At 40.3% G+C, this 24,831-nt stretch overlaps 1 protein-coding gene across 1 annotated transcript in view; it reads left to right on the top strand.

Moving 5' to 3' along the window:
* Nucleotides 1-24,831, top strand: part of mnat1 (MNAT1 component of CDK activating kinase) — a 135,179-nt gene that overhangs the window by 58,845 nt on the left and 51,503 nt on the right. Inside the window, exon 7 of the mRNA XM_063046567.1 lies at nt 9,062-9,183. Within this exon, the coding sequence (XP_062902637.1) occupies nt 9,062-9,183 (122 nt within the window). The remainder of the gene's footprint in view (nt 1-9,061; nt 9,184-24,831) is intronic.

Genomic DNA, 24,831 nt, shown 5'->3' with positions numbered 1-24,831 from the left:
TTTGCTTTTCTACTCAATTTAGTATATCAACAAATACGTTCCAATATCTTACCCACTACTGCCATCAGGTTGACAGGCCTATAATCTCCTGATTTATTTGTAGAGTTTTTCTCAAACAATGGAACAAAATTAGCTGTCCTTCAATCCTCAGGCACCACACCCGTGGCTAAGGACTTTTTAAATACCTCAGCTGAGGCGCTGCAGTTTCTGCCCTAGCCTCTCACAGGGTCCAAGGGCTCACCTTGTCAGTCCCTGTGTATCTATCTATCCTTATTTTTCTGAAGACAGCAAGCATCTCGTCCTCTGTACTCCATATAAGAACTATGACCTCACTGCTCTTTTGCCTCAGTTCTATAGATTCTGTGACCCACGTCCTGAGTAAATATAGATGCAAAAATATTAAGATTTCCCCCATCTCTTTTGGCTCCATGTATAGATGCCCACGCGGATCTTCCAGAGGACCAATTTTGTCCCTTTCTATCATATTACTCAAGATATCCAAAGAAGTATTTGGGATTGTACGTCACCTTTTTTTGCCTGAGCATTCTCACACCTTCTTTTATCCCAAACAAGAGAAAATCTGCAAATGCTGGAAATCCAAGCAACACACACACACACAAAATGCTGGAGGAGCTCAACAGGCCAGGCAGCATCTATGGAAAAGAGTAACCAGTCGACGTTTTGGGCCGAGACCCCTCATCAGGACTCCTTCTTTTATCCCTCCTGCTTTCCCTCTTAAGTTTCCTCTTTCATTTCTTATACTTCTCAAATAAAACAAAAACTCTAAAAGATATCACCATAATTAATCATAAAATTTAACGAGCACCAAAATAAATATTGTAGAAAAGTTAACAACAGGAATTCTGCAGATACTGGAAATTCAAGCAACACACATCAAAGTTGCTGGTGAATGCAGCAGGCCAGGCAGTATCTATAGGAAGAGGTGCAGTCGACGTTTCAGGCCGAGTCCTGACGAAGGGTCTCGGCCTGAAACGTCGACTGCACCTCTTCCTACAGATGCTGCCTGGCCTGCCGCGTTCACCAGCAACTATGATGATTGTAGAAAAGTTACCTTTTTGGAATTAGAATATGTTCCATAATCAAATAATAACTGGAAATAATAATTGGAAAAATAACACTTAGTACACTGTTTCACAGTTTTCAGTGTATGAGCATTGAGTCAATGATATATTGTAAACAATTTTATAATATACCTTGTAAACTCATTTCAAGGTGTACATATATGTAAAAATTTTGAAAAATAGGGAAGTTTGAACACCTAGTGGTTAAATAGATGTTTCAGTTATTTTGTGTCTATTTGTTGAGTTGGTTCTTTTAAGTAAAATGTATTCATCTAATCATTGTTTTTTTTTAATAGTGCAAAGTGTGCTACATGTTGAATGATATGTGCTCTGTAAATGTAGCCCCTTCTTACTCGCCTCCATAAATGTGAGTAGCTTTTACAGCTAGAGGGCTTCATGCCAAACAGAACAGGTTTTACTTGTCTGTGAAGATTTATACCATAGTGCAATGCATGACTGCCTTTGCATAGGTCATTTCAGAGGTCAATGGAATGAATGTATATGACAAGCCTCGAGCCATTACTATCTTGTCTCTGAGACAAAAAAAGTAGTAGGATATAACCACAGAAAATCTACTGTTATGTAGGTCATTGATCATATTATTTTTAAACATTTGAATGCTTGCTGAAAAGGATTGAACTGATTTGAAAAAGTCTGACTTACTGGAAAACGGCCAGATTTGTGAAAGGAGGAACAGGCTGCAATGATTAATTAGGTTTTGCTAAGTGTTGCAGCAAATGTCTGATTGGCACCAACATGTGTATTGGCAACTGGTGGAATACTAAGTAGATGTAAAAATACAGCCCCAACAAACGTCCTAGTATATAATTGTACATTTTATACATTTTTCCATAATAACAACTGTATTTTAACCCATTCATCATTAAAGCTGTCGCTTATCATCAGCCACTTGGCACTTCCATGCATGCCAAGGTCGAGTCATTGTCGATAGTAAGCATTTATGAGACGAGTATAAACCAAATGAATTTAGCAGTTATTTCACTTTTAATATTTGTGCAAAATGTAAATTAATCATAGTTAAGTTACCATTAATTTTAATAACATTTTTTATGCATTCAGCCATTAACTGAACAGGAAATAAGTATAATTTCCAGGAAAAATTATTGCACTTTCAGCTATTTGGTGTTTTCTCTGTTTTGCAATCCTTCTGGGACATTCAGTGAGTGGGAAAAACACGTCAAAATTTATGAACATCTGTGCTGATGATAATGTTAAACACAGTGTGGTTTATTTTCTGCTTAGTCTGTTGAGAGTACATTAAATACATCTTAACTTTAATTTTTTTCCGTTCCCTGCAGGTTTACTTATTTTTCCCTATCTGAGGCTCAGTGCTTTTTATTAATGCATTGGTATTCTGGATATTGTTATTTCTCTTGTTATTTGAGGTGCAATAATTCAGTGAGAAACAATTCATTTGCTGGCTGTTAAGTTGGTTGGCAGTTGTTTCTAGACTTGTCAAATGAGATTTCAAAGTACATTTATTATCAAAGTATGTATACAGTATACAACCCTGAGATTCATCCTTATGCAGGCAGCCATGAATCCTAGAAAAACCATGGAACCCATTTAAAGGAAACAGCAAACATCCTTCGCGCAAAAGAAAAAAACAAATTGTGCAAACAGGAAAAAACGAGCAAATAACATACAAAATATTAAACATCAAACTGCAGAGCCCTGAAACGGTCCATGAGCGACAGCCGCTGGGTCATTTCAGTTATGTGCTGTGTTAATGATTGCAGGCCTCAGCCACAGAGTCAGTTCCACGCCAAAGCGCCTCGATCAAATAGTGAAAATAGCAAAAAAGAGAAAACAGATACACACTGAGCATGAAATGCAGAGTTCCAAAAGAGAGTATTCCGCCGCAAAGTGTGGTCATCTCGTTTAGCACTGAGGAAGTATATTCATATCAGGCTGTATTTCATATGTACTAGTTCTAAAGAGCAGTAAATTAATAATGTGAGTCGGTAGTGAATTTCATTAGCTACAATATATCTGCTTTCACTAAGTGACACTTGCAATATGGAAAATAGTTCATACTTTTCAATATGTAGGCATAGAATTGTATTGAGTTGTGGCTGGCAAGGTTGAGGGTTGGTTGCTCTGAAGTTTGGTGGAGAATGAATGTTCACTGTAAAGCCCCTTGTATATGTTTCAATAAATACATCAACAAAAACTTGGGGCTTGATCTGAGTGTGCATGCATACAAGCACTGTTTACATGCAGCAGCTCATTAACTGTGGCTGGGTGACCTTGATTTTAGAGTAGAGCTTGGTTTTAAAGTAGATTAGCTTGCCTCCAGCACTGGGAGAGAGATTGAGAACAGAGTTGGAGCAATGTTACAGTTTTGCCTGGCCCTTGTGTGTATGGGTATTGAGTCTATTGATCTTTTAGTTAGCACAATGCCTTGACAAAGAATGCAGATACATTTTTGAGGCCAGATAAATTTGAGAAGGATTTCGCTTGATAACTATTAGTTGGCAGGTTCAAATCTTTTGTACTGTTGAAAAAGGCCATTGTTGACAATATTCTCTGCTTTTTTTGTTTTGTATCATATGAAGGTCAAGTTTATTGTGATTTTTGATGGGTTATGTCCTGTGGAAAGGCTCTTCAGCCACTGAGGAGACTGTTCAGGAGCATCCTTATGATCTTCATTGCAGAGACTTTTCTTTTGTAGTTAGAGTCTGATTAGTGTCCTGTTGTGAAGATCAGATTATAGCATTTCTGAAGACCATATTTTTTATGCCCACCTCCCAGATGAGGAGAAAGAGGCAATGTCAGAAGTATTAGAACATCTGTAGGGATACCACTGCTCCTGAGGCTTCGTTGTTTTGTATCTGGCAAGGTCTCATATGATCTTGTTTCGTCAAATGGAGTCAAGTGAACTTGTTGCAAGAACAGATCTTCATTGAGGAGATCTTCAAAATGCTTCTTCAGTGGGTGATGACTGCCCACTTCTCTCTGATGAGCTTTCATTCATTCTTGACTCTTAGTGCGTGGACCCTGAGTGTTTGGTCCTCAGCTGGTTTTGAAGAATGCGCACACATCATAGTAGTCGGTAACTTGCTGCATCATCTGCACTTCTCCATCCACCCTTCATTCTTAAGCGCATGAGTTATTCAGTTAGTCCTCTGCATCAGGTGCTAATGGAACTATTTATTTCCCTGCAATCTTGTAATGTCTTTTGTGATCAATTAGCTCCTGGATCTCCTGGTTATTCACATCAAATCAAAAGTAGTATTTTCTGGTAGTGGAGCCAAAACATCTTTTCACAGGTGCTAATTGTGGTGGACCTGCAGGCTCTGTGGATGCTCTGCAGCTGCTGCTGTTTGTGAGTTGTCAGGCTGTCTGTGAGTGCTGACTGCAACTGTCTTTGAGACCTTCAACATTTGAGTTTCTTCTTTTGGCAGTATTTTGTTGCTGCTTTGGTCTAGTGGCCTGGCCAATGGATATAATAATGTTAGATGGTTGTTACCCCAGTGTTCTCCAGCAACTCTGTGATTAATCTTCTTCGCATAGTGATTTTTGTGCTTGCGTCTTAGTGGTCTTACACGTGTCTCTCTGTCGAAATAAGTTGAGGAACCCTTTTGTTGGGCACCTCTGCACCATCTGCCACAAGTGGGACTTCACAGTGGCCAAACATTTTAATTTAGATTCCCACACCTGTTCCAATGTGTCATTCCATGGCCTTCTCTTGTGCTAAGATGAGGCCACCCTCAAGGAGGAGCAACACTCTAGGTTCTGTCTGGGTACCCTGTAACCTGATGGCATGAATATTGATCTTTCCTTCTGATGAACAAATTTGCCTGCACTCCCATCCTCTGTTCTCCACTGAGTCTTTACTACTTCTCACCTGCCTATTACTTCTTCCTGGGTCCCCTCCTCCTTCTCTTTCTTCTATTGTCCACTCTCCTCTCCTATCAGATTATGACCTTTCCCATCCATCTGGCTTCACTTATCACCTTCCAGCTAGTCTTTTTCCCCTCCCCACCTTTTTAATCTGACGTCTTTCCCCTTCCTCCTCAGTAATAAAGAAGGGTCTCGACCCGAAATGTCGAATGTTTACTCTTTTCCATAGGTGCTGCCTGACCTGCTGAATTCCTCCAGCATTTTGTGTGTGTTGCTTTGAAATAAGATGGTAATTATGACAAGGTTGCATTCCAAGTATTTAGTCAGAAGGATGATTCCACTGGAGTTGACTGAAAAGCAATTGGTGAAGGTTTGTTAATGGCTGTTACTCTGTGTGGAGGAAATGTAAATAGCGAGCTATATCAACATAGGAGTGGGCAGAACTGTCATTAGTTGTCAAGGTTTTCCAGGAGTTTGAATGGTTATGAGGGCTTTTCATTTTCCCACAAATAAATGAGGAAAATACTACATTGTTATGCAATTTTATGTAAATGCTGATGGCACCACTGCCTTAGTGAAAAACAACTGGCATGGTTCAAACCTATCATGAAGTGGATAGACTTTGTACTGGTCGTTTTTAAAATGAATGTATTTTCTAGAATCCCAAGGTGGCAAACTCTTTTAATTCTCTGTATAATTTTCCTGAGATGTCAATTAGTTTGAAATGCTGCGAGAAGCAGTTCCTTAATGTTTGCAGTATTAAATAGTAGGATTAAAGATTTATTTTGGTTCTGTAAATAAAATTTAAGTATGTACTGTACGCTGTGCTGGAAATTCTCAGTGTCAGGCTAGCTGTGTGGAGATAAAATCTGCAAATGCCAGTTTGATAACTTTTCATTACACTTGAGAAAAATCTGAATTTTTCCAGCATTTTCTGTTCTTATTTATTTCCAACATTTTACTTGTGGACTGTAAGATTTTTCTAAATGGTTCCCATTTAAATGTGAAAAGGTAACAAAGTTTTAACACTCTTAAATACGTAAGTGAACCACTTCAATGAACTTTTAAATGGAATTAATCTTTTTAAATGAACCACTTCTATTTGCATCCTGATTCAGGGGTTTGAAACAAAGTGCTATCTGATTCTTTTCCTCCACAGATGCTGCTTGATTTGTTGAGTTCCTCTGGCAGCTTGCTTTTGCTTTAGCCTACAGCATCTGTAGTTTCTTGTTTCTCCATCTGATTTGGTGATGCTGATTGAGGTGGGCGGGGGGGGGTCGGGGATTGGGATGCTAGTAATAACTTGCTGTTGCTCTTTATATAATGATATGACATAGTTTACATCCTTCTGTAAGGCAAGGTAGGGCAGCTGTATCTTGCCTCATCCAAAAGGACATCATTTCCTAATGTATGTTCGTGTAATAGCGCCGATCTTTGTGCTCAAATCTCTGAAAAGGGAAGAAATCTCAATTCTGAATAGAGGAGGATCTGCTCTCAACTGACCCATGACTGATGAACACATAGAGTGCAATAATGGCTTACCATCAGTGTATAAATTTATTTTATTAATTTTATCAAAAAAGAAATAATTTTGTGTAATTCTTGAGAAAGTTAAGCTAACTTAGCAACAATTCTGTTTTTTTACTGTGGCTCTTTTGTTTCTGAAGGCATTCAGTTGAACAGCATTGTTATTGCAGCTGCTGCATGTGTTCGCCCTGTCAGCTGAAAGTCATCTTACAAAGATTTCTCCCTGCCCCCATTCATCTGAGTCCATTTCAGTCTGTGTGATTTTCTTGAGCATTGCAGACACACCTTTGGAATAAGATATTTAACTTGCCTAAACAGGGGTACAGCATTGAAAGCACATTTGGAGGTTTTTCTTGTATTTTTTAAAACTCTATTTAATTTTCAATGAGTGAAAGTGAAGTTGGTGAGTAGGTTAGCAACATGATTAAGCAAGAGTCCGAGATGTCACTACTGTTCTATGTAATTTGCAAAAATAACTATAATATTCACACAATGGAAGTCAACCTTATGTTCTGAGCAGATGTCAGGTCTTTAATTGTTGTGTAGACCATGTATCTATTCATACAAAACCAAATTTTATCCAGCAATCTGCTTTTTTAAAGTTATAAAATAATATTTGAGTATCACTGCTTCCTTAGAAACCTCTCTTAAGAAAAGAAAACATTAATAAAAAAAAACGTGGCGTGGTTTTCACAACTCAAAATTCTGTAGCTACTTCCATTTTATCTTTGAAAACTGTATGAGGTCTTTGGTAGAAAAACGTTAACATATAAATATAGCTCTCTGCAAGTGAACAAAGAATTGGTTATTCTCTAACATCACCTCAGAATGTTCCTGAGGAATTAGCCTTGAAATGACCTCAAGATATTGATAAATTAGACCCTATTACCTTAAAGGAGTGCGCTAGAAAATGCATTTTAAATTTTCCAGAAGACTAGTGCACTACATATTGCCATGCTTGAATGCGCATATATAAACAAGCCTTCTTCAGGTTTGTGACTGATAGTACAGGAAATCAATTACTTTATGTTAAAGACAGTTTTGTTGACAAACATAGTTGCAGGCATTAAATAGGGTTAAATAATCAATTTGTGCTTTCTAAATTCATTTTTCCAATTGTTTATTGCTAGTTAAAAGTTAAATTTGCGTGAATGGACCTTCAACAAAATGGATGTATTTAGTATACAAGAAGGTCTTTCATCCTTTGGCCTTCACCCTGCAAGTCTCTTGTTTCTGCCTTAAAGGGAAACTCAACCATTCCTTATCTTGCTCTCCTGGTGGACTTTGTTCTTACGTTGCCTTTTACTTTATTCATACATAACCTACTACGGAACCCATATGGATCCAAGCAATGTCTGTCTTTTATGTAAAATGTGCAGCACTTATTTCCTGTTCACCAGCACTGAGAAATTTTATCAACCTTCTTTCAATTTACACCTTCCTGTTCCCTTTCGTATTGCACATCTCTGGCAATTCTCTTCTCTCCTTTGACAACTCTGTTACTGGGTAAAGGATATGTGAACGACTTTCTTAGTTGTTCACATAGCTTATACCTAGACTTAGGTTTAGTTTATTCTCTTCCCCTTTACATTGTGGAAGCCATCTGCAGAATGAGTGAGCAGTACTGAGTGTTTCCAGCCACCTCTGGCTTTAAGCGTCTAGCTGCCTTTTGCACTGCCTTTCCAGCTCCTAGCCTCTTGCATTGTTCAACAATAATTCGATTTAAACTTAATTATTAACATCTTATCATTTAATTAGACATTTTATAATCTAGGTGACTGAATATTGTATTCAACTTTTTCTTATTTACGCTGTCTCTTTATAGGAAAACTCTGATAACCCACTATATAACTTTTCAGAAACCCTGATGGTTTGGCACCTGGCTCCAGGTGTTGTTGCCATACTCCCTTCTATCTTGCTACTTCCTGTGAGTGGGATTGGGGTTGTTGCCCACCATTGAGTGCAAGCATACATTTGGTACTACTATACCTGGGCCTCTGTACCTCCCTCTGTAATTGGATCCTCAACTTCCTAACCAGAAGACCACAATCTGAGCTGATTGGTGATAACACATCCTCCTCGTTGAAGATCAACACTGGCCCACCTCAAGGGTGTGTGCTGTACTCTCTAGGTACACATGACTGTGTGGCTAGGCATAGCTCAAATACCATCTATAAATTTGCTGATGATGCAACCATTATTGGTAGAATCTCAGGTGTTTTTTGCATATTTTTTAATCTATTCAATATACGTGTACTGTAATTGATATATTTATTATTTTTTTGTTTTTTTTTTCTTCTATATTACGTATTGCATTCAACTGCTGCTGCTAAGTTAACAAATTTCATGTCAAATGCCGGTGATAATAAACTTGATTCTGATAATTTTGGTGGAAAATCTTGGTCACTAAGTAAATGTCTTTAAATTGTATATTATCATCTTTGTTTAGGCAATTTCCACAAAGCAGTCCATAGCTTTATATTTCAGTTATAATAGTGGCATATTGACACTGGTGCTTCAAACTTTTAAACATGAATTTATTTTTTTGAAAATTATTCCTAATGTGCAATATATTTTGTAAACAGGGTCAGCAAATATCTTTGCAGCCCGTACCAAAGATAGAAGAGGCTTTGTACATATATCAACCATTACAGATGGAAATATGTGGACCAGAAGTTCCAGAATATGAGCTACTTGAAGCAAGGGGGTAAGGAATAAATTCACATAATAATTTGTCTGCCTATTTTCCTAATATTGAGTACGTAAATAAGTCTTTCTCAGAAGTACTAGATTGTGTACTAGATCAATGACGTATCTTCCAAAGAAATTGTGGTTTTGTTTCCTGGCTTTTAAATTTTGACATTTTTGACCATCATTCCTCAAAGATGATTGGCAAGCACTGATTTAAAAAAACTACCATGAAAATATTACAAAATAACAAATTATATTCTCTACACCGGGGTATCTCAACCGGGGTTCCGTGGAACCCTCGGGTCCCATGAGAGATTACTAGGGGTTCCGCGAAAGATCACGATAGAAAAATAAACATTGTTTTTCGAACTTTGCGCAATGTGCGATGCTAGCGCTGGCATCAGTGGGTAGTGACCAAGTAGCCCAGTTAGCGATCTCGTCAGGGGTCTCTCGGCCCAGTATGGCAGTGTGCAGTAAGACGTGTTCATTCTCAGTTTTTGTCGCGAGATAGGAGAGGCTGTTGATAATCTGTGAGTGCTGTATTACACGGAATAGAGGATGGTAGGCTAATGAGAGTTCTATTGCATGGAGGGGAGGATGGTAGGCTGATGAGGAATGTTAAGTCTGTTTTCCGAGTATTGAATGGACTCACTCAACTTGAGCTGTGATGTCAGCCTCTTCCTCTTGAATTACCTCTCCCAACTTCCCCTTGCGTGCTGCCGTCTGACTTATGGGATCAAACAAATTCTACTGGTGTAGTAGAAAATTGAAGGGAAATTTCATTCTAAAGACAGTCGAGTGTGGCAATTTTTGAAGAGGAGGTGTGAGAAGGAAGAGGAGGATTCTAAGCCTAGGCCTATGGACAATTCTGATAAGGTTAGTGATAAAGAATTACAATCTCCTGAGTGTTTTCACAGAACTAGTGCAACAACGGACACAAAAAGAGTGTCTCTCTCTCTCTTTTTATTAACAAAACTATAGAAGTTTATTTATACAGCAAATACACAAAGTACAAACATTAAGTATTTACAAGGCAGTGAATAAATTCAACTTAAAATATGATTACTATTGCCTATAAAACAGTCAATTCCCTGCTCCCTGAAGTCCCCCACTGTTCCCATTGTGACTGCATGCTCCCTCTCCAAGGACAGCTGGGCACACACGTATCCTCGGAAGAGGGACAGGCATTTGGCCCTGGCAGAGCCCTTGACTTTCTGCTGCCTGGTCCCATGAATGGCTATCTTGGCCAGGCCCAAGAGCAAGCCCACCAGTAAATCCTCCCCCCCTGACCCACCCCCTTCTGTACTGGGTGCCCGTATATAAGGAGTGCAGGGCTGAAGTGCAACCAGAACCTGAGCAGCAGCCCCTTCAGATACTCAGTCAGGGGCTGCAACCTCTTACACACCATATAAGCGCAGTACACTGTCTCCTCCCAGTCACAGAATGGACAGGTGGACGGGGTGTCAGTGAACCAGCTTAAAAACCTGTTGCACAGTAGTGCCTACCTCCCCGGGTCCCCAGGGGAAGGACCTCTGCGTAAGGAGATTTCCAGTGGGGACCTCCTCTGCTGCCAGACGGTAAAACAGATCACCAAGGTGTGCAAGAACAGCCCAAACAAGAAATAATTTGGAGCGTCACGGAAGAGCACAGCAGGCATCCCGTGAGACGGCTCATGCTGTGTGGCACCCTGTCCCATGTGGTATCCTGAGGCCTGGGTCCGACAGGCAATTCCAGCCGATCAGGTGGTTGTACACCTGGAACCCCTCCAATTCTCCAGCCCCCTCGACACCCACCTTGATGGGATGGAGACCAGACCCCTCACAGCTACAGCACCACCTCCCACCGGCACAGGAGCACCTGTCTGTATAAGGCTGGACACCATACCCTTAACAGCTCCCGGTGGAAGTGAGGTAGATCCCTCAAAATGGTGTGTCTGATGCTATCTGCTGGAAGCTCTGTGCCGTCCTGCAGGCAGCCTCCCTGGCTGAGAAAGTGCGTCGCTAGCGCATGCCAACTTGGAGGATGGTTGCTGTACAGGTATCTCTGCAGGGTCCTGAGGTGGAAAGCCACTAGCTGGGTGCGCATACACACCAGTGACTGATTGCTCTTCAGGATCGGAAGCCTTGGGACTGCAACAGAGACCCGGTGCCTCCTGTTGCCCCAGAAGTCTTCTGGGTCTTTTGGGTCGTGGAGGCAAAAGCAGTGGGCGGGACTAAAGTAATAAGCTGGTACCATAGCTTTACAATGAAGCTACTTACCCCTGTTTCCATCCGGGGGTCAGGGTGGACATGGTGGAGGATTACAAATATCTGGAGATACGAATTGACAATAAACTGGACTGGTCAAAGAACACTGAGGCTGTCTACAAGAAGGGTCAGAGCCGTCTCTATTTCCTGAGGAGACTGAGGTCCTTTAACATCTGCCAGATGATGCTGAGGATGTTCTACGAGTCTGTGGTGGCCAGTGCTGTCATGTTTGCTGGTGTGTGCTGGGGCAGCAGGCTGAGGGTAGCAGACACCAACAGAATCAACAAACTCATTCGTAAGGCCAGTGATGTTGTGGGGATGGAACTGGACTCTCTGACAGTGGTGTCTGAAAAGAGGATGCTGTCCAAGTTGCATGCCATCTTGGACAATGTCTCCCATCCACTACATAATGTACTGGTAGAGCACAGGAGTACATTCAGCCAGAGACTCATTCCACCGAGATGCAACACAGAGCGTCATAGGAAGTCATTCCTGCCTGTGGCCATCAAACTTTACAACTCCTCCCTTAGAGGGTCAGACATCCTGAGCCAGTAGGCTGGTCCTGGACTTATTTCCTGGCATAATTTACATATTACTATTTAACTATTTCTGGTTTTATTACTATTTATTATTTATGGTGCAACTGTAACGAAAACCAATTTCCTCCGGGATCAATAAAGTATGACTATGACTACTACTATATGGACTAGTGATCCAAGTTGTCCTATTCTATTGTGCCTAGTTTGAGGCAAACAACTTACAAATGCGGTAATGGCACCAGCAAAATTGAAAAGACACTTAACTACCATTTGTACAAGTCACAGCCATATGATATGTGAAAGTGCTGATTATTTTAAATGACTATTGGAATCTCAAAGCAAACAGATTAAAGCTTTTGAAAATGAAGTCACAGTCAGTAAAAAGATTCAGCAAGTAAGGTATTTAGTATCTTTAAAACCAAATTCACTCTAGAATGTTTAAAAAACTGTGTGAAAACCTGGGCAAAGAATACACCAATATTCTGCTACATACAGAAATCTGGTGACTTAGCAGAGGAAAAGTTCTTAACAGGGTGCTTGAGCTGAAAGGGGAATTGCAGGAGTACTTTCAAGAAAATAGTTGGCCAGATTTTGCTAAGTGCTTTGAAGATGAAGAATGGCTGCAGACACTGGCGTAATTAACAGACATGCTTCATCATATAAACCAGTTGAGCAAGTCTCTGCAAGGCCTTGGAGAAAATGTTTTGACTTTGAGTGACAAAATTCTTGAATTTAAGAAGAAACTGAATCTTTGGAAAAATTATGCTGCAAAAGGAAATCTTGAAATGTTTCCACTGCTGCTTGGGTTTGAGAGTGAGGAAGGATATCAGAAATTCTCGAGTCTGATTGAAATCCACTTGGAGAACAAAATTGAACAGTATTTTTCTTCCCTTTCCATAAGAACATTAGTTTTGTTCTTACCATAAGACGTATGAGCAGAATTAGGCCATTTGGCCCATTGAGTCTGTTTCTCCATTCAATCATGGCTGTTCCTTTTTTTCCCCCCTCCCTGGCCTTCCCGTTGTCCTTTGATGCTGTGTCCAATCAAGAACCTACAAGCTCTGCCTTAAGTACACCCAGCAACCTGGCCTTCATACCTGCCTATGGTAATGAATTCCACAATTCATCACCCTCTGGCTAAAGAAATTTCTCCATATCTCTGTTTTAAAAGGGTGCCCCTCTATCCTGAGGCTGTGCCCTCTTGTCCTAGACTTCTCCACCATGGGAAACATTCTTTCCACATCTACTGTGTCTAGACCTTAAAGCATTCGAAAGGTTTCAATGAGATCCCACCTCATCCTTCTAAATTCCAGTGAGTAGAGACCCAGAGCTATCAAATGATAACCCTTACATTCCCAGAATCATCCTTGTGAACCTCCTCTGAACCCTGTCCAATGCCAACACATCTTTTCTAAGATGAGGAGCCCGAAACTGTTCACAATACTCAAGGTGCTGCCTCACCAGTGCCTTAGAAAGCCTCAGCATCACATCCTTGCTCTTGTATTTTAGACCTCTTGAAATGAATGCTAACCCTGCATTTGCCTTCCTCACCACCGACTTGATCTGCAAGTTAACCTTTAGGGTGTACTGCATAAGGACTCCCAAGTCCCTTTGCATCTCAGAGTTTTGTATTTTCTCCCTGCTTAGACTATAGTCTGCATATTTATTTCTACTACCAAAGTACATGACCATGCATTTTCCAAAATTGTATTTAATTTGCCACTATCTTGCCTATTCTCCTAATCTGTTGAAGTCCTCCTGCAGCCTACCTGTTTCCTCAATACTACCTGCCCCTCTACCAATCTTTGTATCATCTACAAACTTGGCAACAAAGCCACCTATCCCATCATCTGAATTATTGATATACTGCATAAAAAGATGCAGTCCCAACACCAGTCCCTGCGGAACACCACTAGCAACCAACCAGAAAAGGATCCTTTTATTCCTGCTTGCTACCTCCTACCAATCAGACAATGCGCTAATCATGCCAGTGTCTTTCCTGTAATGCCATGGGCTCTTAACTTAGTAAGCAGCCTCATGTGTGGCACCTCATCAGAGGCCTTCTGAAAGTCCAAATATACAACATCCACTGCATCCCCTTTATCTATCCTATTTGTAATCTCCTCAAATAATTCCAACAGGCTCTTTTCCTGTTTTTCCTTAATGAAATCATGCTGACTTTGTTCTAACTTGTTCTGTGTCACCAAGTACTCCATAACCTCACCCTTAACAATTGACTCCAACATCTTCCCAACCACTGAGGTCAGGCTAACTGGTCTATACTTTCCTTTCTGTTGCCTCCCTCCATTCTTAAAGAGTGGAGTGACATTTTCAATGGTCCAGTCCTCTGGCACCATGCCAAAGTCCGACGATTGTTGAAAGATCATTACTACTGCCTCCACAATCTCTACCGCTACCTCTTTCAGAACCCTAGGGTGCAGTTCATCTGGTCTGGGTGACTTGCGTATCCTTGGGTCTTTCAGCTTTTTGAACACCTTCTCCCTTGTAATAGTAACTGCACTCACTTCTCTTCCCTCACACCCTTCAAGACATCTGTGGAAGACACCTGGCACATTGCTAATGTCTTCCACAGTGAAGACTGATACAAAATACTCAATTCAGTTCATCTGCCATCTCCTTGGCCCCCATTATTATTATTCAGCTTCATTTTCTTGCGGTCCAATATCCACTCTCATCTCTTTTTTATTTTTTACATACTTGAAAAAGCTTTTATCTTCCACTTTGATATTGTTTGCTCGCTTACTTTCATGTTTCATCTTTTCCATTCTAATGATTCTTTTAGTTGCTCTCTGTAGGGTTTTAAAAGCTTCCCAATCCTCTGCTTTCCCACTAATTTTTGCTTTGTTGTATGCCCTCTCTTTTTCTTTTACATTAGCTTTGACTTCCCTTGTCAGCCACCGTTGTACTATTTTGCCATTTGAGTATTTCTTTGTCTTTGGAATACCTCTATCCTGCACCTTCCTCATTTTTTTAGTAGTCTCAATGACAAGCTGCTCTAAAAAGCCATCTCATAAGCATTCAACAAACTCACGCTCTTGAGATCCATTTCCAACCTGATTTTCCCAATTGACCTGTATGGTGAAATCTCCTATGACTATCATAACATTACCCTTTTGACACACCTTTTCTATTTCCTGTTGTAATCTTTGGTCCACATCCCAGCTACTGTTGGGAGGCATGTATATAACTGCCATCAGGGTCCTTTTACCTTTGCAGTTTCTTAACTCAACCCACAAGGATTCAACATCTTCCGATCCTATGTCACGTCTTTCTACTGATTTGATGCGATTCTTTACCAGCAGAGCCATACCACCCCCTCTGCTGACCTTCCTATCCCTCCGAAACAATGTTTATCCTCAGTATAAGTGTATGACTGGGTGAAAGATCCTTTCTCTGAACCTTCTGCTCAGCCTGAGAACTTGACTTTGAGAGAAGAGGAAGAACTTTGTGAGCTGCACTCTGATCATGCACTCAAGATGAGATTTATTGACCTGTGCCTGGATAAGTTATGGATTTCTGTGAAAGAAGAGTATCCTTCCATTCATAGGAAAGCAATGAACATTTTTCTGCAGTTTTCAACCTCTTACATGAGTGAGCAAGCTCTTTCTTGTTTAACAAGCATTAAGAACAAGGATAGAAATTGTATCATTTCAGTAGAAGGTGATATCCATGTGTACTTACCTCAAGTTCAACCCAGAATTGAGAAATTTATTATGTTTGCCTTATGAGTTTTTAAAATTTATGAAAGAGAAAGAAAGATTAATTTCAAGAAAGGTAATCTAACCTTAACTATCTTTTTTTTCAAGAAAGGTTTGCTAAAAACTAATTCTCTAGTCAAAAGAGCATTAAGAATTATTTTTGGATTGTTATATCTACAACGTGCTGATCACACTAATGTACTGTGAGCTCTAGGCATAATAATTTTTATGCTTGGTTCCCTGAGACCTGAAAATTATCTCAAGGGTTCCTTCAGGGCAAAAAGGTTGAGAAAGGCTGCTCTACGTCCAAGGGGTTCTGCAGATGCTCGAAATCCTGAGCAATACACACAAAATGTTGGAGGAACTCAAAAGGTCAAACAACGTGTCGAGAAATGAATAAACAGTGAACGTTTTGGGTCAAAATCGATGAAGGAAATGAAGTAAAGGGATTAAGTGAGGAGCTTGGAGGGGATAAGTGGGAAAGGTAAAGGACTGGAAAAGAAAAAATCTGATAGAAGGGGAAAGTAGATCATGGAAAAGGAAGGAGGAGAGGCACTGGAGGAAGTGATAGGTCGGTGAGGAGAAGAGAAAAGGTATATGGGGGTCAGAGCGGAGAATTGAAAAAGAAGGGGGGAGGGGGAAAAATTACCCGAGGCTGGAGAAATCGACTTTCATGCCATCAGGTTAGAGGCTACCCAGATGGAATATAAGGTGTGTTGCTCTTCCTACCTGAGAATTGCCTCATAGTGGCAGTAGAGGAGGCCATGGACCAGCATGTTGGAATGGGAATGGGGATTGGAATTTAAATTGTTGGCCTCAGGGAAATCCTGTTTCTGGAGCAAAGGTGCTTGACCCCCCCCCCCCATCTATATCGGGTCTCACCAATGTAGAGGAGGCTGTATTGAGAGCACCGGATACAATAGATGACCCCTACATATTTGCAGGTCCTCATCTGGAAGGACTGATGGAGGCCCTGAATGGAGGTGAGTGGGGAGTTGAAAGGGAGGTGTAGCACTTCTTCCACTTACAGGAATAACTGCCAGGAGGGAGATTAGTGGGGAGGGACAAATTGACGAGGGAATCACAGAGGGGGTGATCCCTGTGGAAAGCATAGAATGGTGATAGGTAAAGATGAGCTTGGTGGTACGGTCCCATTGCAGATGGCGGAAGTTGTGGAGAATAATGTGCTGCATGTGAAGACTCACGGGGTGGTAGGTGAGGACAAGTGGAATACTATTCTTGTTAACGTGGTGGGAAGATTGGGTGAGTGCGGATGTTCAGGAAATTGAAGAGATACAGGTGAGGATAGCATCAATGGTGGAGGAAGAGAAACCCCATTGTTTGAAGAAGGAAGACATCTCTGATGTCCTGGAAAGAAAAATGTCATCCTGGGAACAGATGCGGTGGAGGCGAAGGAACTGAGAAAAGGGAATGGCATTTTTACAGGAGGCAGAGTAGGAAGAGCTATCGTCAAGATAGCCATGGGCGTAAGTCAGTTTATAAAAAGATCAAAGTATGTATACTTTATACAGCCTGGAGATTCATCTCCTTATAGGCAGCCACAAAAAAATGAAACCCAGTAGAATCCATTGAAACAAAAGAAGACTGTCGTACCCCCAAGGTGCAGAGGGAAAAAAACATACAAACAATAAAAGCAAACAAATAGCATTCATGATATGGGTAGACAGTTTGTCTCCAGAGTTGGAGACAGAGATTGGAAATGGGAAAGAGGTGTTCAAAATTATATTCCCTCTTGATTAGTTCCCTTTTTTTTGTTTTGAACCCCTTTTTATAAAATAAAAATAGTTGGCCTGTTCTTCATTTTCTGTACTTACTAAAGACCTCAAATGCCTCTTCAAAGAAATATGTCTCTTCCTCACACACTGATATTCAGTGCATGACCTAATCAGCCAAGGAGGACAGCTATGCTTAATTATGTGAAAATATAAAAGAATTTTGTATATCAAAGATTATTTGTGCAATATCAGTATTTCTATCTGCAGACTATTGCATGCATGGGAATATGGCTCTGATTGGTGCTATTGGAGCATTATGTGGAAAAAATGATCTCAGTCTGAGAATGCAGAAACTGAATTCAAATCCTACTTTGAGATGTGTTTTGTGGTATGCGGCCAAGTATTGGTTTTGCTGGCGTCTTTTTCTTATCCTAGTTTATATTGCTTTATGCTATTTACAGTGGATTCTGGTTAATTGGACCATTGGTCGATCGGGGCAGCTGCTTATTTGGGACAACTCAAAGAAGAAAAACTAATCGAGAAAATTGTCGGATTCCTTTCATTTATTTGGGACATTATGCCACTTAATTGGGGCAGGAAACTATTGCTGAACAGTTTCTACCTGTGTCATTCACGTGCATTTGTGTGGCTGTTAAAGCTTACAGTTTTTAAATGGTGTCAGTTGCATGTGCTTGTGTTCAATAAGCAGTGACTTTTGTCACTGATAGTTGGTGAGAAATAAGTAGTAAGACAATTTAGAACCGTTTTGTTCACTGTGGTTTTAAGCATTCAGGCATGGAGATGCCAGAAATGGCCGCAAGTGAAAATGAAACTATTTCACTACTTCAGCAAGTTAGGAACTATGACAAGTTTGAAGGTATTGACAGTCATCTTAAAGGTTTTAATAAAAATGAAGATTTGGAGGATACTATCGTCAAAAGCATTGTATGAAAGCAATCCATTATCTGCATTGATTTTCTTCATTTACAGACAATCAAAAGAACACTGGATGAATTTCCCTGTCGATAATTATTTGCAACTGTTACAGTTTTATAGTACTGTAATCATATTGGTAGTGTTCTAATTTGTTTTTTATTTCATTTAAGTACGCAATTTGTTACTTAGTTTGTCAGTTGTATATCTTTTGAACTATTTCCACAAACCTTAGGCTATTTGGGCAGCCCTTAAACTGGGCCAAAATGTACTGGTTCTGATGTGTCCAAATGAACCGGGATTCCACTGTATTCCTTTATACAGTACTGTAAGGAAGGATACTTGATGCCATCTGTAAAGAAGAAGTTGGGATCCAAAGGAAATATGCATTGTAACCATAGGGAAAGGAAGAAGAAACTCTTATATTTTTTTCCTATGCTCCAATTTTAATTATGCCTTCTTAGAGGACAAGGTTTATATCATTTGAGTCAAAATCAGAATGCAAGGTCCTTGTGAATAATGGTGGTTGTTATTGGATCCAGGACTACATTTATATCGGGTCATTTCTGTAAATACTTGTACAGGGTCTTTCTTTTGTTACATTTAAAATGGCGATTTTGTTATGTTAATCCGGGGAATGCGGCTTTGTTGTGTTTTAACGCTGCAGAGAATTTGCGCTAACAGTTTGTTTTACTTTAAAATGATGATAACAAGGTTCTATTAGCCAATGGGTGGTTATGAATCGTTTTGTTTTCGGATGACATGCTGTATGATATGACTGTGGACTGGGTTTTGGCGGGGAGTCGGAGGAGAGACGAGGAGGACGGCGGACGTGCGGAGAGGCTCCGGTCGATCACTCAGGGTGGTCCCGAGCCGTGAGTCGACGGAATTCGGGTGGTCGTCTGACGTCGAATTGAGCTCCAACGGTAGCGCGTGAAGAACTTGGACTTTGATAAGTGTTGGCGCCTTTTTTTTCCCATTACTTTCCTCTCTGTATCAAATGCATATTAATGTCATAGAATTAGTAATATCTATAAAGTGTATTTGTTAAAATTTACTGGGTGTGCTGGCTGATGATTGATGTTTGTGATTGGTTCGGGCGGCGACTGACCCTGAGGGGAGTGTTGAAGCAGGTGCTGGGCGGGATTTCCCCTAGACATACACGAGCCAATATAACGGAACGTTACATACTCCATGTTAGCGTTTTATTTCATTGAATACAGATGGTGCAGATGCTGCATACTCTAGCTTAATCATATTTAACAACATTTTACACAAAATTATTAATTTGGCAGAATATTTGTAACTTTTAAATTCCCTTAATTGGAATTGAGATGAAGTTCAGGTAAGCTGTGCTTGTTTAGCAGCTATGGGGTTTATGGGATAATGTTAGAGTTTTATATTCGCCAGCTGTTTTTTCATTATAACTAAAGCCAAGCCTTGATTAATACAACAAAATGGGTGGTGCGGGGTTAATGCAGTATTACTGTTCTTCATTCGAAACCTTGATACACTTTTCTGACTTTATTTTCAATAATAGAAATTTTAGGACCCTTGGAAACATTAGTAAATAGTTAACTGTCGTTAAGACAATTTTGATCAGGAATTTGCACAAAATATATTGATGATATATGGTGAGTGATAAATCTGAGAAATCCTGATCTTGCAGTTTATTTTTCTTAATATTGATGGAATATATTTAGATCCTGGTGTCTATTTGCTTTGGTCCTCCTTGCCACTAGATCACATCCTTACTCTATGAAGGCCACGTCATAGCTGGCGTGCAGAGGCCACCCACGTTTAAAGAAATCATGCACAGGCAGTTTTCAGAATACTTCATAGAGTTTCAAACCTGGAATATCAGAAACTTTATGAACAATCTCAAAACTGACTGATCTGAATGCTGCCATGCTGTCAGGAGCCCAGACACTTTGACATCAATATTATTACATTGAATATTATCACACAAATAAACAGTTGGTGGTACATCTTCTAATAGAGGGGCCAGCTGGGAAAGGAATGCCTTCTTTATGGAATAAGCTTGCAACTACATCAAGTTTCCAAAATTATGATCTGTTGGAACCAGAATGCTGTGCATGTCAGTGCAAATATACAAAAACTGGAAGCTTTAGATGATGCCAAGGAAGACTTCTAGTTTAATACTGGTTTAAAAGGAAAAACTGATCCTCCAGAGCAAGAAGTGAAGAGATGCAGTCTCTGGCAAGGAGTGATCAGCGAGAAAAAAAAACTCTTAATTGGAGCTTTCTCTTAATAAAATACTTGCAGCATTCTTTTTTCTTATAATGAACATTGTATTTCATCAGAGGGACAAGCACAAGACGTGGATTGAAGAGCATTGGTTATTTAGTGAGATTTGGTAAATTGAACTTGTTTTCCCTGGAATAAAGTAGGCTGAGGGATGACCTGATAAAAATATAGAAGATTATGAGGGCATTGATAGAGTAGATAGTCAAAATCTTTTTCCCATAGTAGGGTATCAAAACAGAAGGCATTACCTTAAGATTAGAGGAAGGAGTTTAAAGGGGTCCTAAGTGTTTTTACACTGAACAGTTGATGTTGGAACCCACTGCTTGAGGAAGTGGTGGAATATGATACATGTATTACAATTAAGAGGCTTAAATACACTTAAATACACAAGACATGTAGGGTACAGACCTAATGCTACAAATGGGATTAGTGTCGATGGGTAAAATGGACATGATGGGCTGAAAAGTCCATTTCTGTACTCTGTAACTTGACTTCATGACCGTGATCTCTTATGAACCACGAGGAAGCTTTTCTCACATGGTGCTCCCAAACAACCTTTCAACTCCTGAAGTGTGCCTTAGTTGACACCTATGTAGAAACTCATCTTCTTTATCAAGAAGAACCTGGACCAGTTTGATGAGAATGATAAGGAGACTGAGAAGTTAAGCAATAAATACTTAAAAGAAACTAAGCTTTCCTGTATTGGAAGCTCAACCTCTATTCAAGGGCAAATAAACAGCAGTACAGGGATTGAAATAAAAAAAAACTCTGACCTAATGGCGAAATTATGGGTGGAGAGAGAGCAGAACAGAGGCCTAGACTCCATCTCATAGCAATGTATTTTTGCTAATCTTTCTGCCACCCCAGTTGACCAGAAGTAGAAGTTCATTTCTCGTCCCAAAGAAGTACAAGGCATGGCAACAGGCAAAATCCTCATTAAATTCTAAAACTAGCAGTAAAGATCTTCAGTCCACAATTTCATTGCCAACAATTTCGAAAGGGAAGATATACTTGGGAATGTCAGAGGTGTTATCATCTTCAAGAATTTCTCTTAATAAAATACTTGCAGCATTCTTTTTTCTTGTAATGAACATTGTATTTCATCAGAGGGACAAGCACAAGGCGTGGATTGAAGAACATTGGTCATTTAGTGAGATTTGATAAGTTGAACTTGTTTTCCCTGGAATAAAGTAGGCTGAGGGATGACCTGATAAAAATATAGAAGACTATGAGGGCATTGATAGGGTAGATAGTTTCTACAGACATTTTCTGTAATTTTAGTTTGATGTGATATTGGAAAAGTAGGTAAAATAACCTTCAAAAAGTTTCTAATCTGTAAATATCTGAAAAAAATGTGATTTAGGCAAATTATGTTTATTACACAACTGTTCAAAGGACATGAGACAATTATCCATGAATAAATCATGAAAACATATTATTCCCTTCATTTTCCATAAAAGCTTGATCAGTTCTGGATGGTTGGAAGAAAATATTGGATATAATAGGACTTGATAGGATAAATTTATTCAATCCAAAAAATTTACGAAATTGAAACCATATACATATTGTATGTTTAATTATTGGATTAATCGTTTGTTTATTCAGTTTAGTGAGTGCAAAGGGAAGCGAAGCCCCTAAAATAGAAGCCAATGAGAACCCCTGTACAGACTGTCACTCGAGGTTCACCCATTGTGGACATTGAATTTCATCCAAATCTTGTGTCCAGAACGTTAGGGTATCGAATATTAATTGCCCAATAATAGAATCTAAAGTTCGGCAATGCCAAACCGCCATCCTTTTTTGATCTCTGTAAATATTGCTTACTTAATCTAGGATTTTTATTCTGCCATATATATGAAGAAATTTTAGAATCAATAATATCTAAAAAGGATTTAGAGATGAAGATTGGTACCGCCTAAAATAGATACAGAAATTTAGGTAAAATAATCATCTTAATAGCATTGATCGACCAATCAATGATAGGGACAGTGGGGACCATTTAGTAAGCAGTTGTTTAACATGATCAATTAAGGGTAAAAAGTTAACTTTAAATAGATCCTTATGCTTCTTAGTAATTTTAACACCCAAATAAGTAAAATAATCAGTAACCAGTGTAAATGGTGATTGTCTATCGATTGGAACTTGCATATTTAATGGAAAAAGCTCACTCTTATTAAGATTCAATTTATAACCAGAAAAACTACTAAACTGAGCGAGTAATAATATTACTACAGGGATGGATTTCTCTGGATTAGAGAGGTATAGTAACAGGTCATCTGCATATAAAGATGCCTTATGCGTCTCATTCCCTTGAATAATACCAAATACATCGGGTGAATCACGAAGAGTGATTGCCAAGGGTTCCAAGGAATATCAAATAGTAAAGGGCTTAAAGGATGGCCTTGTACCTCAAAAAAGCCTAAAAAAAGGGGATCTCTGATTATTAGTAAGTACAGAAGCCAAAGGTATATGATACCATCATTTCAAATAAACTGATTCCTAAGCTCCGGAACCTGGGCCTTAGCACTCAGATCTGCAGCTGGATCTTCAACTTCCTCACAGGCAGGATCCAGGCTGTAAAAATAGGGGACAAGCTCTCCTCTACAATCACTCTGAGCACCGGTGCCCCACAAGGCTGTGTACTCAGCCCCCTGCTGTACTCGCTGTACACCCATGATTGTGTAGCCAAGTTTCCATCAAATTCAATATATAAGTTTGCTGATGACACAACAATTGTAGGCCGTATCTCGGGTAATGATGAGTTTGAGTGCAGAGAGGGAATTAAGAACCTGGTGGCATGGTGTGAAGACAATAACCTATCCCTCAACGTCAGCAAGACGAAGGAATTGGTTGTTGACTTTAGAAGGAGTAGCGGACCGCACGACCCCATTTACATCGGTGGTGCGCAAGTGGAACAGGTCAAAAGCTTTAAGTACCTCGGGGTCAATATCACAAATGACCTGACTTGGTCCAACCAAGCAGAGTTCACTGCCAAGAAGGCCCACTAGCGCCTTTACTTCCTGAGAAAACAAAAGAAATTTGGCCTGTCCCCTAAAACCCTCACTAATTTTTATAGATGCACCGTAGAAAGCATTCTTCTAGGGTGCATCACAACCTGGTATGGAAGTTGTCCTGTCCAAGACCGAAAGAAGCTGCAGAAGATCGTGAACACAGCGCAGCACATCACACAAACCAATCTTCCGTCCGTGGACTCACTTTACACCGCACGCTGTCAGAGCGGTGCTGCCAGGATAGACAAGGACACGACCCACCCAGCCAACACACTTTTCGTTCCTCTTCTCTCCGGGAGAAGGTTCAGGAGCTTGAAGATTCATACGGCCAGATTTGGGAACAGCTTCTTTCCAACTGTGATAATACTGCTGAACGGATGCTGACTCGGATCTGGGCCGTACCCTCCAAATATCCGGACCTGCCTCTCGGGTTTTATTTGTACTACCTTACTTCCCATTTTTCTAATTTTCTATTCATGATTTATAATTTAACTTTTTAATATTTACTGATATTAACTATTTTAAATATTTTTAATATTTAATATTTGTAATCCAGGGAGTGGGAAGTGCAGAATATACCCCTTCCCCACACAAAACTACCATGGTGGGCTTCACAGCTGGACAGGTGAGAAGACAGTTGAAGCCTCTCAACCCAAGCAAGGCTGCAGGCCCGGATGGTGTCAGTACCAGGGTGCTCAAAGCCTGTGCCCTCAGCTATGTGAAGTACTTCACCATATCTTCAACCTGAGCCTGAGTTTCCAGAGGATTCCTGTGCTGTGGAAGACGTCCTGCCTCGTCCCTGTGCTGAAGACGCCACGCCCCAACGGCCTCAATGACTACAGACCGGTGGCATTGACCTCCCGCATCATGAAGACCCTGGAGAGACTTGTTCTGGAGCTGCTCCGGCCTATGGTTAGGCCAGACTTAGATTCCCTCCAGTTCGCCTACCAGCCCCGACTAGGAGTTGAGGATGCCATTGTCTACCTGCTGAACCGTGTTTACGCTCACCTGGACAAGCCAGCGAGCACTGTGAGGGTCATGTTTTTTGACTTCTCCAGTGCGTTCAATACCATCCGCCCTGCTCTGTTGGGGGAGAAGCTGACAGCCATGCAGGTGGATGCTTTCCTGGTGTCATAGATTATTGATTACCTGACTGGCAGACCACAGTACGTGTGGTTGCAACACTATGTGTCCAACAGAGTGATCAGCAGC

Source organism: Mobula hypostoma, chromosome 1 (assembly GCF_963921235.1).
Source record: "Mobula hypostoma chromosome 1, sMobHyp1.1, whole genome shotgun sequence".
In the NCBI taxonomy this organism is placed as follows: Eukaryota; Metazoa; Chordata; class Chondrichthyes; order Myliobatiformes; family Myliobatidae; genus Mobula; species Mobula hypostoma.
This window is presented reverse-complemented; position numbering and strand designations above follow the sequence as displayed.